Source organism: Galeopterus variegatus, unplaced genomic scaffold (assembly GCF_000696425.1).
Source record: "Galeopterus variegatus unplaced genomic scaffold, G_variegatus-3.0.2 Scaffold5901, whole genome shotgun sequence".
In the NCBI taxonomy this organism is placed as follows: Eukaryota; Metazoa; Chordata; class Mammalia; order Dermoptera; family Cynocephalidae; genus Galeopterus; species Galeopterus variegatus.
Genome location: NW_007732012.1, coordinates 70,290 through 85,619, shown reverse-complemented (window position 1 = coordinate 85,619; position 15,330 = coordinate 70,290). Strand labels below are relative to the sequence as shown.

The 15,330-nt window shown below is 44.9% G+C and overlaps 1 protein-coding gene across 1 annotated transcript in view; it reads right to left on the bottom strand.

The window, feature by feature from the left end:
• Positions 1–15,330, bottom strand: part of LOC103605557 (receptor-type tyrosine-protein phosphatase gamma) — a gene marked incomplete at its 5' end in the record, with an annotated part of 120,124 nt that overhangs the window by 57,268 nt on the left and 47,526 nt on the right. Inside the window, one exon of the mRNA XM_008590171.1 lies at positions 1,396–1,528. Within this exon, the coding sequence (XP_008588393.1) occupies positions 1,396–1,528 (133 nt within the window). The remainder of the gene's footprint in view (positions 1–1,395; positions 1,529–15,330) is intronic.

Genomic DNA, 15,330 nt, shown 5'->3' with positions numbered 1-15,330 from the left:
GGGGAGCCTGACATGACCCCTTCCTTATTCTCCTGTTCCAGCCAATTGAGAACAGACCCAAAGACATACAGCCAATCTGTCAGCAGATTCTGTTGATCCCACCTTCAAAATATATCTACATGCAATCAACTCTCTTCACCTGCACTGCTACCCACATCTGAACCACAATCACTTCCTTCTGGAACTAGTTCAGTGGTCTCCCCTATGGTCTCTGCCCCTGCTCTTCTTCAGTCTGTTCAACACAGCAAGCAGCCAAGTAATCTTGAGGTCAGATCACAATATTCTTCTGTATCAAACTGTACTAATCTTAGGGTAAAAGGCAATGTGTTAACGGTGGCCTATGAGGCTATACTTGACCTAGTCTTCCTCTACCTTGTTTCTTCCTCACACCCTCTTCTACCACTCTTCCCCTGTACTCACATGCTATAGCTACACTGACTTCCTGGCTGTTCCTAGAAGAGGCCAGGCATGCTCGCCTCAGGGCCTTTGCACATGCTGTTTCTTTTTCTTTTTCTTTTTTTTTTTTTTGTCTTTTTGTCTTTTTCCGTGTCCGGCAACGGATCGCAACCCTCAGTGTTGCCCCCGTACCGGACCGAGGACCGGCAACGGGATCGCAACCCTCGGCGCTGCTCCCGCGCCTCGCTCAGCCAGTGAGCGGGAACCGGTCTGTATGTGGGATCCGAACCCTCGGGCGGGAGCGCCGCCACGCTTCCCAAGCGGCGCACTATCCAGTGCGCCACCAGGCCGGCCCCACGTGCTGTTTCTGCTGCTTGGAACTAACCTCAGATGGAGCCCATTTGGTTCCCTCCTCCTATAGGTCTTTGCTCAAATATCATTTCCCAGGTAGGCCTTCCTTGACCAATGTAAACACTCACTTCTAAGCCCCAGCACAACCCTCTCTTTTCCAGATTTAGTTTTCTCCATTACATACTTAACACCATCTCAGGAATTTTATGTTTTAGTTATTTGCTTTGTTTATTGCCTAACTCCTCTACTAAAATGTAAGGTCCACAAGAGCAAGGATTTTCAGATGTTTTGCTCACTTTTGTATCAGCAGTGCCTAGAAAACTGTCTGGCACACCGTAAGGACTCAGAATTAATTGAATGAATGGAAAGAAGGGAGGGAGAGATGAAAATACACCACCTGTTTCTCACTGGTGAAGTACGTTAGAAAAAGGGCAGAAGCCTCCTACATTAGCCTGAGAAGTGAAGGCAGCCAGGCCAACTGAGTGGGCCAGCTAGACCTTGTCTGCCAGGTCCTCTCCCAGGTGGCAACACTAGAAACACTCAAGCTGCCTCACCTTTCTAAATGCAGAGGCCATGGGCTTCCCCTCCCCAGTGAGCCGATCCCCACATCCACTTATCCACTCAGTAGGTGCCGCCTGGCTCACTTACCTCCAGTAAACTAGCACAGCAATGAGAAGGATGAGGCACACGAAGGTCAAGGCTGATACCACAATCAGAGGGATGATCCACTCCATCCTTCCTGGAGAAGGGCGGCTTATCGTTCCAGATGTGTTCTTTTCTGCTGCAAAGAGAAACCATCCCAGTTAGAGGACAGAGTTTAGTGGAGCCGAGAAGCCAAAGCATGATGCAGAATTCTACTCCAGTTTTGTGTGGTTTCTGGAGAACTGGCTGCTTGCTCTGGTCTGCCCTGGGACAGGAGGGGCAATCTGCAGCCCTCACCATTTCCAACCCTGTCCCAACCCAAATAGGGCCTCTTCTGCAGGCTGCAATCTGTGATTGCCAATGGGATGGATTTGCAGATGGAGTGCAAGATGTTTTTAAAGAGAGTTGTGCAAAAGACACAGACATCCAACCTTACTCCAAGAACATGACCAACCTGGAAGGTCCTTTGCATGCACTGAGGACATGTGTTCAAGTCTCTGAAAGAAGCAGGGGGGGGCGGGGGGCTGGGGGGGACTGTCTGAGAGAACTCCGGGGTTCAATAGTGTGAGAGCAGGGGGAATGGCACATGGGTTTTACTAGGAGAACCAGCTGTGACTATGATGGCCATCTATTCTTTGCCTGTTTAGCATCCGTTACCCCTTTCTGTAGTAACTACATCCTGATTCTGCTTTAGGAAATTACCCTTCCCTAACATACAGTCACGGTGGGATCAGCATCCAAATATGGGGCTGCCCCTCTGCTGGCTAAGGCGGGGGGCATGGGACTCAAGGTAGGGCAATGGTACTCTCAACTACTGACTCTAAGACCGAACAGCAGCACATCCCAGTGGGAACACTGAGGTGCTTCTGCCGCTCAGTTCCTACCACTCAGATCCCCAGAGGCCCTCTTTCTCCTCAAATCTAGTTTTCCAGCTTTTCCTTCGATCTCATCACCTACCCCAGATCCTTCCAAAAGCTCCAAGACAACTGAAGATAGGAAGCCACACCTCACCCTACTCACAGCACGCCTCTGCCTCTAAACAGCAGCCACAATTTAGGGGTTCACAGGAAAAGTTTGCCAAATGATTCAGCATTGTCTCTGGTCAGCCGATTCCTCTTACCCAGGCTTCTCCTTCCTCCATCTCTCCAGGCTCCGGGTATCTTCAGAAGCTCCCAGAAGCCTCAGCAGGAGATCCTATTCTCCCTGTACTGTGGGGTAGATGCCTGGAAACCTCCATGTGGCCCAAGTGAAGCTCAGATGTGGTGTTGGGGCTGGGAAGAGCACAGGTGCACAGAGGCCGTCATGAGAGGTAGGTGGCAAGAAAGCAGAGGTTAACTGTGACCGTAGAGAGAAGCCCCTTGGAAATCCAAAGCTGGCTGCAGGCTGACTTGTATTCAGCAAGGATTCTTCCTACTCTGCAAGAAACGAGGCCAGCATTCTGCCAGCCTAGAGTGTCCCTCTGCAGGATGGATTAAATGCAGGGCTAATCAGGCAGGGCTTCCAGGCAAGAGAAGGTGGGCTGAGCAGGAAAGACATAATTGGCCTTGGGGAGTAGATTTTTAAAGAGGCAAGACTCCTGAGTCACAAAGCAGTGTGTTCCAGTGTGTTTCACCAGGTTTCCTCTAATGTACTTTTTACACCAAGCCCCTCCTTTTGTTCAGGCCCAGGTCTGTGAAAAAGGTAGGGGCCAATTTATCCCCAGTTCACAGGTAAGAACACAGAGGCAGGCAGGCACTGATTAAAAACCATCCTGGAGCACTTAGCCATATATGAAGTGCCTTCCTAGCTGTGCCAGCCCATTTCTCTCAGGGAAGTAGCCGTACATCAGACAGGAGCAACCCTGTGCCTCAGGGTAGGAATCAATCGAAGGTGGAGAGACAGCAGACTATCAAGTAATTAGAATACAGTGATGAATGTGGCATCGAGGGAAGCAAAAGGGGCTACAAGGGATAGCTATCCAAGCCCAGGACTCTGGATGGCTCCCCAAGAAAATGGGTTTAGGGCAAGATCTGAAGGATGAAGAGGAGTTAGCCAAGTTAAGGGCAGAGAAAGATGTGTGTTCTGGACAGAGAGTGTTAAATCCGTGAGAGTACAAGAACGAGGAGGAGGAGCCAAAATGGAGAATTGGAAGCCAGATCAGCCAGGGCCCTGAAGGCTGAATTAAGGGAACTGGTTTTAGTCATAAGGGCAGTGGAAGTTACTGCAGGGTTTTAAGCAAGGCAGACAAGGATCAGACATGCATTCTCTCCCTCCATATAATGCGTTTATTGCAAAGCTCTAGTGACTGGCCAGAGGAACCAGAGTTGCAAATGAGAATAATTTTGTGGGGCCCCAGCAGGAGGAAGCCCAGCCAGGCAATTATCTGGCTGGCTGGCGGTAGGAGTCTCAAAGACCTGGGGGTCCTGTTAATGGAAAAAATGTCAGGAGGATTGACATTATAGGCCACATGTCCAATTAACTTAATATCCACCTGCAAAGCCCTTGGGTATTCAAATGATTCCCAGTGTCTTATTTCTCTTCCTGCTCCTTACAGTAAAGGATTCTTGCCTGTGATACTAAATAGAATACAAACTCCATGTCCCATTCATCCTAAACCACTGAAAAGAACTCTTGGCCATAAAAGTCCATCGCACTTATAGTTCTAAATAATCACTGGAAATACCAGCTCCATGGTATTTCTGCCATCCTAAAACCAGTAAACAGTGACAACTTCAGAATTTCCGGGCCTCATGAGGGGCTTAGAAATGACGATCTGGTTGTGAGGATCAATGGCATATTACATTGTCCCTGAAATCACATGTACATCTCTGTGTTGGCAGTTATGCCTGTCCCTTGCACCTCCTCCACAAGTTAAGTGTTCAAAGTCTTCATCAGATTCTCACAGAGGACACCAATATTGACTCCTTATTGTCAGCAAAGAGAATGAAGGTCTGAAGAGGATAAGGGTCTTGAAGTCAGAGCTAGCCTGGGTCAGGTTCCAGACTGAGTCATTTCTCTTTCTAATATTTCATGGCATGTGAGATAATTATGGGGTCAGGTAGGGGGATGGAACACTATCTGAAATCCCACTGTAACAGTCCCCAAATGGTGGTTTCTGTGGAAGAGATTTTGGGCTGACAACAAGTTGCAGTGTGAGTGAGAGACCTAAGGAAATTATTCTAACAATTTAATTTCGACCTTGACTAATGACAGGCAGTTGGATTTGCTTGGTTCTTTTACATAAAAGCCAGGCAAAAGTAGGAGTGCTACTGGATTTCCATGTGGGGCATGATAAGGTGGATTTCATTTTCAAATTCACAGTCTTGTTTATCGTCATGGTTCTAGTAGCCTGGAATTGAATTCCACCTCCAGGTGGAATCTGCTCCCATCACTCTCCTGAGGAGCTCCTCATTGCCCTCAGGATAACCCTGAGTCCTGAACAGAGACAGCAAAGCCCATCAGAAGCAGAGCATCGTCTCCTGCTCTACCCACCATGTTCCAGCCACACTTGCCCAATCAGTGACCATGCTGGGCCAGTCCCACCTCTCTGCCTTTGTCCTTGCTGTTCCCACTGCCAGGAATGCCAGTCCCCTCCTACACTTGGAAACTCTTATTGATCCCTCAGTCTTGGTTCAGGTGCTACCTTCTCTGTGAGGCCTCCCCAAACCCTCAGACTGTGCTATCTCTGGAGGGCAGAGTAAAGATCACAGGTTCAAATCCTGACTCTGCCACTTTCTGTGTGACCAATAACTTAAACCAGTTTGGGCCTGGAGCTCTTCCTCTATAAAATGTAATAAAAATAACCTACTTCATAGGCATGTTGGGAAAATTCAATGAGAAGATGCACACAGAATGCTTAAAAGTGTGCTTGGCATCGAGCAAGTGCTAAGTAAATACCATTGTCATCATCATCATCTGTACTGCTCTTACTGCACACATCACACTCAATTATAATTGCCCTGTTATTACTGTAGGTCCCCAAAGGCAGGCCTGATTTCCATCTGTGCATGAAGAACAGTAATAAAGCTGTGTTCCTACTAGCAATGCAACTCTAGGCAAGTGACTTAAGCTCTCTGTGCCTTAGTTTCTTCCTTTGCCAATAGAAATAATAACATTGCCTACTGCACTGTGGTGGTGTGAGGATTAAATGAGCTAGTATATATAAAACATTTAGAATGTTGCCTGGCACTTATAAGGACCTGGTTAATGTTGGCTGTTGTGATTATTGTCCTCACCATCACCATCACCCCACCACCACCATAAGCAGCCCCATCATTAATTATCATCACCAGCATCATCACCTCCCAACGATATGGATTGTGTCTCTCAAGTTTTATGTATTAGTAGCTTTTTCCTGTTAACAGGGGGGTGGGAAATCCTATTTTGGTAATTGCTAGGTGGGGCTTCTTGGTGATCAGATTGTAGGACCATGCCTAGTAAATGGATTAAAAATGGTGGTCATGGGTGTGGTTCTGATGGCTTTAAAAGGAGAGTGCATGAGGAGCTCGCTCTCTCTACTCCACCATTTTCTGCCACATGAGACTCCTGGGTCACTGTCATCACTACCAAGGCCTTCACCAGCTCTGTTCCCTGGACTTTGGACTTCCCAGACTCTGAAACTATAAGTAATAAATTTCATTTTCTTTATAAATTACCCAGTTCAAGATATTTTGTTATAGGCAACAGAAATGGACTAGTATAGAAAATGGTACCAGAGAAGTTTGGTGCTGATTATAACAAATACTTGAAATGTGGAAGCAGCTTTGGAACTGGGTATTGAGGAAAGGCTGGAAGAGTTTAGAGGAGCAGGCTAGAAAAAGCCTAGCGCTAGAGGGAGTTTAGAAGACAAGAAAAGTTTGGAACTTCTTAGAGACTGGTTAAATGTTGGTGAGCAGAATGCCGATAGAAATATGGACAGTAAAGACCATTCTGAGAAGATCTCAGATGTAAATGAGAAGGGACTTATTGGAAACTGGGGCAAAGATCACCCTTGCTATGAACTGGCAAGGAATTTAGCCAAATTCTCTTCTTGCCCCAAAGTATTATGGAGTGTGGAATTTAAAGGTGCTGACCCAGGGTATTTGGAAGAAGAAATTTCTAAGCAGCCAAAACATTCAGGAAGCTGCATAGCTACTTACAACAGCCTAGGTTAAGTTATGGCAGAAAAGGTATGATGTAAAAAGCCAGAATGTACAATTAAAAGGGAGGCAAAGTGTAAAGATTTGGAAAATTTGCAGCCTGGCCATGTGGTAGAGAAGCAGAAAGCATTTTCAGGAGAAAAATGCAATGATGCTAAGAAGATTAATACAAAAGAAAGGGATTATCAAGAGAAGGGGGAAAGGCCCTGAAAGCATGGCAGAAGCCTCTGGGGTCAACTCTTCCATTTCAGGCTCAGAGACCTAGAGAGACAGAATGGTCTCAGGGAACAGGCCCAAGGCACCCTCCATAGGCTTGCTGCCCTGTGAGGGGTTCTGCTTCCAGCTCCAGCACCCTGGGATGCTGCTTCCAGCTCCAGCACCCTGGCTGCTTTGGCTGTTTCAACTGTGGCTAAATTGCCCCAGGTGCGGCTGGACCCACAGCTTTGGAAAATACAAGCCAGAAGCCTAAGTCACGTCCACATGATGTTAGGTGTGCAGGCTCACAGAAGGCCAGAGCTATAGAGGCTAGGGAGCCTCCACCCTGACATCAAAGGATGTATGGAAAATCCTGGGGTCCCAGGAAGAGATATGTTGCAGAGGCAAGGTCACCACAGACAGCTTTCACTGGAGCAATACTGAGTGGAAATGTGGGATCAGAGTTGCAGCAGAAAAACCCCAACAGTGCCATGCCTAGTGGAGCCATGAGACCACCATGGAGACCCCAGACTTGTTGAGCTACCAGTGGACCACTAGCCTGAGAAAGCTGGACTGTGGCGTGAGACCAGGAAAGCCATAGGAACAGAGCTGCCCAAGGACTTGGGGACCCAACGTCTACACTAGTGTGCAGAGGACATCAAACATGGAGTCAAGGTACATGATTTACCAGCTTTGAGGTTTGATGCCTGCCCTTCTGGGTTTCAGACTTGTTTGGGACCTGTTACACCTTTCTTTTGGCATACTTCTCCCTTTTCGAATGGGAATATGTACCCTATGCTTATCCCACCATTTGTATCTTGGAAGTAGATAACCTATTTTGATTTAATAGATGGAACTTTTGACACTTTAGAGTTTTGAGTTGAAACAAGTCAAGACTTTGGGGATGGAATGAATATATTTACCTGTGAGAAGGATATAAATTTTGGGAGTCAAGGGCGGAATGATATGGATTGTGTCCCCCAAGTTTAATGTATTAGTAGCTTGATCCCCACTGTGACTGTTAAGAGGGTGGGAAATTCTATTATGGTAATTGCTAGGTGGGGCCTCTTGGTGATTAGATTGTAGGACCATGCCTACTGAATGGATTAAAAATGGTGGTCATGGGTGTGGTTCTGATGGCTTTAAAAGGAGAGTGCATGAGGAGCTCACTCTCTATCTGCTTTGCCATCTTCTGCCACATGAGACCCCTGGGTCACTGTCACTACCACCAGGGCCTTCACTAGCTACTAGCTGTGTTCTCTGGACTTTGGACTTCCCAGCTTCTGAAACTGTAAGCAATAAATTTGGTTTTCTTTACAAATTACCCAGTTTGAGATATTTTGTTATAAGCAACACAATCAGACTAATCCACCATCATAGGCAGCACCATCATTATCACCAGCATCATCATCACTCTCTTCCTTGCCAACATACACTGCACCAGACAGGTGGTGAGCACTCACTGGGAGTTTGCCAAATCTGACTCCTCCCTGTAATATCTCAGTGCACATGTGGCAACTGTACAGAACTTTAGGTGTGCTGGGCATCAGCATAGGGGGCTGGCTGTGATGAAATTGCCAGTAAAGAGCTAGAACCTCAAAGTTTGCCTTGATACAAGACCACACCACACTTCTTGTTGTTCTTCAGAAGAAATACTTGTCCTGCTACCTGACTCAACCTGTGACCCTAATATAACAGCAAACTGTTAGAAACTACTAGAAACACACACACGCTGTACTGGCTGAGTATATACCCTCCTCTCTTGTGCCCTCAGCCCCCCAACAATCTTCCCCATGCCAAGGCCTCCAGAGACCAGAATATACTATAAACCTTTCAATACAACTGAGGCAGCATGCCACGAGGGTACGATCCTGCACATCAGAGTCAGGCAGATCTGGGTACAAATTCTGGCTCAGGGCTTTCTAGCTGTATGGCTTGGGGTAAATGACTGCCTGTCTCTGAGCCCCTGGTCCCTCCTCTATCAAAGGGAGACAGATGATAACACTCATCTCACCTCTCAAGGGAGTCATGAGGACTGAATAAGATAATCTATGTGAAGCAGATTGTGTTACGTTACAGCCACATAATTTAGAGGACCAGATGCAACATGAAATCATGGGGCCTCTTGTTCAAGAACTATTAGAGTTTCAAGAAAGTGATGGTAGAGCATGACAGCAAGCACAGGCCCTGTGTGAGTGCCCAGGCTGCATGCTCACGAAACTGCTCCTGGTCAGTCAGGCAGTAAGCACAGTGCTTGACACAGAGGAGGTGTCCAAGAAATGTTCGTTCTCTTCCCCTCAATGGAACCAAGCAACAATGCTGACAGTATGATAAAATTAGACACTCCCAACTGTTAGGAGCAGTACACGTTTACACAGAGCATTGCTTGTAGCCCAGTTGCCTCTGAAGGGTCCAGTAGAACTGGGGTACCCACTTACTGGAGGGTTTGCTTCCCTCCAGGGTGCACAAATCCTGACAACAAGATAAACACAGGACCTCTGGTTTAATGTAGCTCCTCATTTCCATCTCTCGTTCATCTAGATGACAAAGTTTTCCCAGCAGAACTAGCCCTTCGATACTTGCCTGCCACAGGATGTAAAGCTGGCAACCCAGATGTGTTTGGTTTGGTACCCCTCCCTCAGTAATTATTTTTTAATTGTGAGTTAGCTGCCCACAGTTAATAAGCAAAAAAGTTCACATAAAAATCAGCAATGGAAGCTTCCACTGGAAATGTTGGCAACAAAAGTCTGAATTCCCACATGGCAAACATCAACTGGAACCAAGCAGCATACTCCCTTCAGACAGGATGTGTCTCACTCGTTTGCCACAGTTGCCACTACTCCCTAATGTCACACACCAAACAGGCTTTCCTCTCCCCTGACTCCTACTACCAGCTTACTCTAGCCAACCTAGCTCCAATCTGCGGAATGACACTCTGATCCAATGAATTAGCAGACCACCACTAACTTGGGACTTTTAAAATGGCCTCCAGATCAGAAGCAAAAATTATGGTTTAATAAACTCCTGACCATGATCCTGATATCACTAACCTGGCTCAAGAGAAGAGGCTGTTTCTGCACAAAGCAGCTTTCCCCAATTCAATTTGTTTTTGAAGAGATTTTAGTTTTCAACCAATTTGAAATGAACCATGCTCTTGCTCTGCATATATAACATGGTCCGTTTTCCTCAATGAATTTAGACCTTTTTCATACTCTTTCCAGAGCTGCACCTTGCTGATCTGTGTGTAGAGGATGAAATTGGGAAAAGGGGTACCAACAGATACCCACTACTCTCTCCATGGATTTGGAAGAGCAGATGACAGCCGCTAGGAGGATCGGGAGACATGAGGCCAGCCAGGGCCTAGACCCAAAGGATGAGCCTGCTTCAGAAATGCCTTCCAAATGACACTGAGGGCAAAATGCTAACTAACCCTCTCTGAGCATATGCAGGAGAAAGGTAAGGCTTAACGACCTTCCCACTGCCTTTCCTCTTCTCAGTTTCTATTTCAGCACCCAACAGAATCTGAGTAAAGTGCCTCCATTCTGCTTTTTAAAAAAAATTTTAAAAAAAGAAAAGAAAAACAGTTTTCAGTGGCATATGTCATCACTGAATTAATGCTGTTTGCCTTTTACTGGCTTGGCTCTCATCCCAGTAGAAGCAAATAAAAACGGAGCACAATGTACTATAAATGCTACAGGCATTTATACATCAGATGGACCCATCTGAAATGCTTCCTACCCTACCGTAAGGGCTTAACTTCTGCTACAGGACAGGAGCCTCTAGCTGTCAAGACTAAACCTAGCTTGGATCTGAGAGGACACTATCTGGAGTAGGGAAAAACAAGATTCTTTCCTTTTCAAGAAAGATAAAGAGAAGGATGATCTCCACACCCATAAATTTATAGCCTGTTTCCATCATGGGCAACTTCACCACATTTGTTCTGAGTAACACCACTTGTTAAAAACTGCCCACATCTGTGAATTAAGGTGGCTGCTTTTTAAAAAAAAGTGCGGTAAAGAACATATAACACAAAATTTACCATCTTAACCATTTCTAAGTGTACAGTTCAGTAGTGTTTAAGTATGTTCACACTGTTGTGCAGCTGATCTCCAGAACTTTTTCACCTTGCAAAACTGAAACTCTATATCCATTAAACCACAACTCCATTCCCTCCTTTCCCCAGCCACTGGCAACCACCATTCTACTTTCTTTCTCTATGAGTCTGAGTACTCTAGGATCCTCAAATAAATGGAATCATACAGTACTCGTATTTGTCCTTTTGTGAGTAGTTTGCTTCACATAGCATAATGTTTTCAAGGTTCATCCATGTGGTAGCATGTCACAGTTTCCTCCTCTGTAAGGCTGAATTATGTTCCATTGTGTGTATATATACATTTTATGTATTCATCCATTCATCCACTGGTGGACACCTGAGTTGCTTCTACCTTTTGGCTATTGTGAATAATGCTGCTATGAACACGGGTGTACAAATACCTCTTTGAGACTGCCTTCAATTCATTTGTGTATATACTCAGAAGTGGAATTGCTGGATCATATGGTAATTCTATATTCAGTTTTTTGAGGAACTGCCATACATTTTACATTCCCACTAGCAATGCACCAAGGGTTCCCATTTCTCTACATTTTTGTTAACACTTGTTAATTTCTGTTTTTTTGAGCCATCCTAATGGGTGTGAAGTGATAGATGCCTGCTTCTTTGCAGGGCCACAAAATTTGCCTTTATTTTTCTGAACCCCTGACGTTACCTAAACACTGCTGCAGAGAAGTGATTGTTTGGCAGTTATATAATACATAATTATTATTACATATATTCTCCTGCAACAGGACACTGGCTCTGTGTAAACATGTGTGAGCTGGATGAGAGCATCATTCATTTCCATTTATATCACTGCCTGCAGTTCTTGGGAATAAGCACTCTTGCACCACTTAATGCAGAGCTTAATTCAACAGACTCAAACGATCAAACGATACTCTGTCATCTCTATTTCAATTAGGTGTTGGAAAATTGAGGGTGTCTGATAAATACTAACTTAATTGCAAGCTCCACAAATACGGCCAGTTCTAACCTACCAGATTTCCACCACAGACACTTGGTTGTAACATCACATGGTTCTGAAATGAATCAGGGACAGAAGCTGTACACTATTTTACATCATATATGCTGCCTCCTACAACCAGAATTTCTGACTCCAACCTCTCTGGAAACTTACTTGTCCTCGGTGGAGTCTGGTTTTCCACACTAAGACATTTATAATCTGTTCTAGTTCAAAGATCACTCAGCAGGAGACCGAAACTTCCAAGAACCCAGATACTTTCTAGAAGGAAACTAAACCATATCAGCAGCTGAATAACCCCTTCAAGCTACCCTGAGCTAGTTCCTGCCTACATGCCCAGAAGATGACAGCCTGGAGCAGAGGCAAGCAGAATTATAAAGAAAATCTCTCTTGAAAAAGGAAAATATCTCTTGGAATTCATTTCTTGAAAAAGATATTGAAAAACATCTCTTGAGAAAGGAAATAGTTTTCAGCCATGGCCATACAAGTGCCTGATGTAATTTATACTATATTGTTCCCAACCTTCTGCCCTATCTTCATGAACCTGTACTATTACTCATTTTTTCTTTAAATTTACTCTTTTTTTCCTCAAGTAAACTTCTTCAAAAAGGAAACTGTATATTAATACTATAAATCAGGGTTTCTCAATCTTGGCACTATTGACATTTTAGACCAGATCATCCCTTGCTGTGGGGACTGTTCTGTGCTGTGACATTCAGAAGCATCTCTGGCCACTACTCACTAGATGCCAGTAGCACCCCCTACTCCCACCCCAGTTGTTACAGCCCAAAATGTTTCCACATATTGCCAAATGTCCTTGGGGGGAGGGACAAAATCACCTCTGGTTAAGGACCTCTGCCATAAATGGAAAATTGGTCTCTTTTAAAACATACACATTAAGATATTCACTTAATAATTAATGTTTCAGGGGCTGGCCCATGGCTCACTCGGGAGAGTGTGGTGCTGATAATAATTAATGTTTCACCTGAAATCACCTTGTGCTGCTCACTCTGGGAACGAGCACGGAAGCCAGGAGAGAGGCAGCACCATTTGGAGTGAACTCCCCTGGAGTGTGCATCAGAGGCCATGTTCGGGCTTTGTCTTGCCATGTGCTGTGTGGCCCTGGACATGTTCCTTAACCTCCTGAGCCTCAGTTTCCTCCCTGGCCTGATGGTAACAATGACAGCACAGGCCTCATGGCAATGCTGTAGGATAAGTGGCAGATACAACTGGCTTTTAGCACATGCAGAGCCAGCATGGAGTAAATGCTAACTGATGATGGTGTTATTATTTCTATAATCAAAGGTTTTTAAGTTGGTTTCCTTAGAGCTTGAGTGTTCCAAAGCTCAGGGTTTGCTGAAAGAAGTGGGGTGGTTGGAGCTTACTACCCTCGATTTGGCTCAAAGCAGAACAGCAGCCCAGGGTCTCTGTCCAACTCTGTCCATTCCCAATTCATGGTCTAGATTTGGCCTAGAGGCTGTAGTTTGCTGATCCCTGAACTGGACCATCCCTTTAGCAACTGGCTCAGGGCTAACCCAGAAGAGGCAGCCAGTAAGCCTTCAGTGAATGAGTGTTTATATCCTTTGGTTCTGAGCAAGATTTAATCTGGAAGAAAAAAAAAAAAAAGGTTTCCTTGATTTATTTATTTATTTTTTTTTAAAAGATGACCGGTAAGGGGATCTTAACCCTTGACTTGGTGTTGTCAGCACCACGCCCAGCCAGTGAGCGAACCGGCCATCCCTATATGGGATCCGAACCCGGGGCCTTGGTGTTATCAGCACCGCACTCTCGCGAGTGAGCCACCGGGCCGGCCCCGGTTTTCTTGATTTAGAGAAAATGGAAAACACCAGCACTACATCATGGGTTTGTAGACCATGCCTACTCTGAAACGTCTTGGCTGGGGCATGCTGTACTGCATTCCAACCAAAGAACATTTTATTACATAAACTGGCTTCTAGGTCTGCCTCCATGTTCAGGCTGTGGCTCCTGAGGGAGGCTGAGGGAAGGAGCATATACTGGATTTCCATGTAGCACACATCCAGTTGAGGGCTTTGCACTAAACAGATACAAGAAAAGGCTTGGTGAGAGAGAGTGGCTGCACAGAGGCCTCCAGATCCTTCTGAGAGGCTTCCAGGGCTATTGCAACTATAGCAGCCAACACTAGAGCAGAGGTCAAGCTTCCTACCTAGTCCAGGTGTTTAGTTTGCACATATTAAAAAAATTGTTTTTAAAATTTGAACTCACTTAAAAATTACAGAATTCTGCACAAAACCTTGGATTTCTGTCTCACTGGGCATTCTTACTGATAATAATCAATTGGGACTGAGTGAGATGGCCCTCTTTAGAAAAGACATGAGCTCTCTTGTTTGCTCCAGTCCTCACCGATGAGCTCTCTTGTTAGCTCCAGTCTTCATGAAGGACATGAGCTCTCTTGTTTGCTCCAGTCTTCATGAAGGACATGAGCTCTCTTGTTTGCTCCAGTCCTCACTGATGTCCCTAATGTCTAACACCTGGTCCTTTTATCTCATTGATATTACCTGTGTGATTTCTGTATGTGTCTAAGTTTGCTACTACTTGCACAGAAGGAGTCCCTTTTACTCCTCCTGTGGGACTTAATACTAAAGCTACTACTCATTGTACTTAAAAAAGCTTCAAACATCAACAGAATTTAAACAAGCCTTTTGGAGATACTTATATAAATATAGTTTGTAACTGTAAACATTATCACTTTTTTTCAAAGAGACTAAATATTAATTAAAATAATTTTTACTTAACATGGAAAAAAAATGTGAAACAGATTTAAACAAATTTACACCCAAAGCCTTTAGAATAAATCACCACTAACATTAAAATGATGGTGATTTAAAATAACAAGCTAGAGGCAGACAAGGGGAAAGGATGGGTTGGATGGAAGCACAGAGAAACTTTGGGGGATCCTGAGTTGATGTATGGTTTGCTGGTTTTACCCTCAAGTTACTGATATCATTCATTAACCAACAGGCACACACACATTTCCGCATAAGCCAGCAGTCAGCAAATGACAGGTTGTGGACCAAATTAGGTACACCACCTATTTTTGTAAACAAAGTTTTATTAGGATACAATCATATCCACTAATTATGTATTGGCTGTTGTCAAGCTACAGACAGAATCAAAGAGTTACAACCAGGACCTCTGGCCTGCAAAGCTGAAATATTTACTTTCTGGCACTTGGCTGAAAAAGTTTGCTCATCTCTGGCTTAAACAATCACCACCACCACTTTCAAATTTGAATTACCTGGAATTCTAAAGGAAGAGCTTTTACTGCTTTAGGAAGAAGAGGACCTTCCCACTGAGCTGAAGGTGATGAGGGAGAAACTCTGATGGACAAGTGTTGTGGATGTACTGGGAGTTTCAGGAGGTCATTTCTAATGTCAGCTAACTGGGAACCAGTCTCAGCATGCTCTTTAATGTCCACGGCCAATTGCAAAAGAAAGACCTGCTGGGGGCTTCATCATGGTCACCATTGTTAATGCTGTGGGTTAAATGTATCCCCCAAAAGTTCATGTATTGGA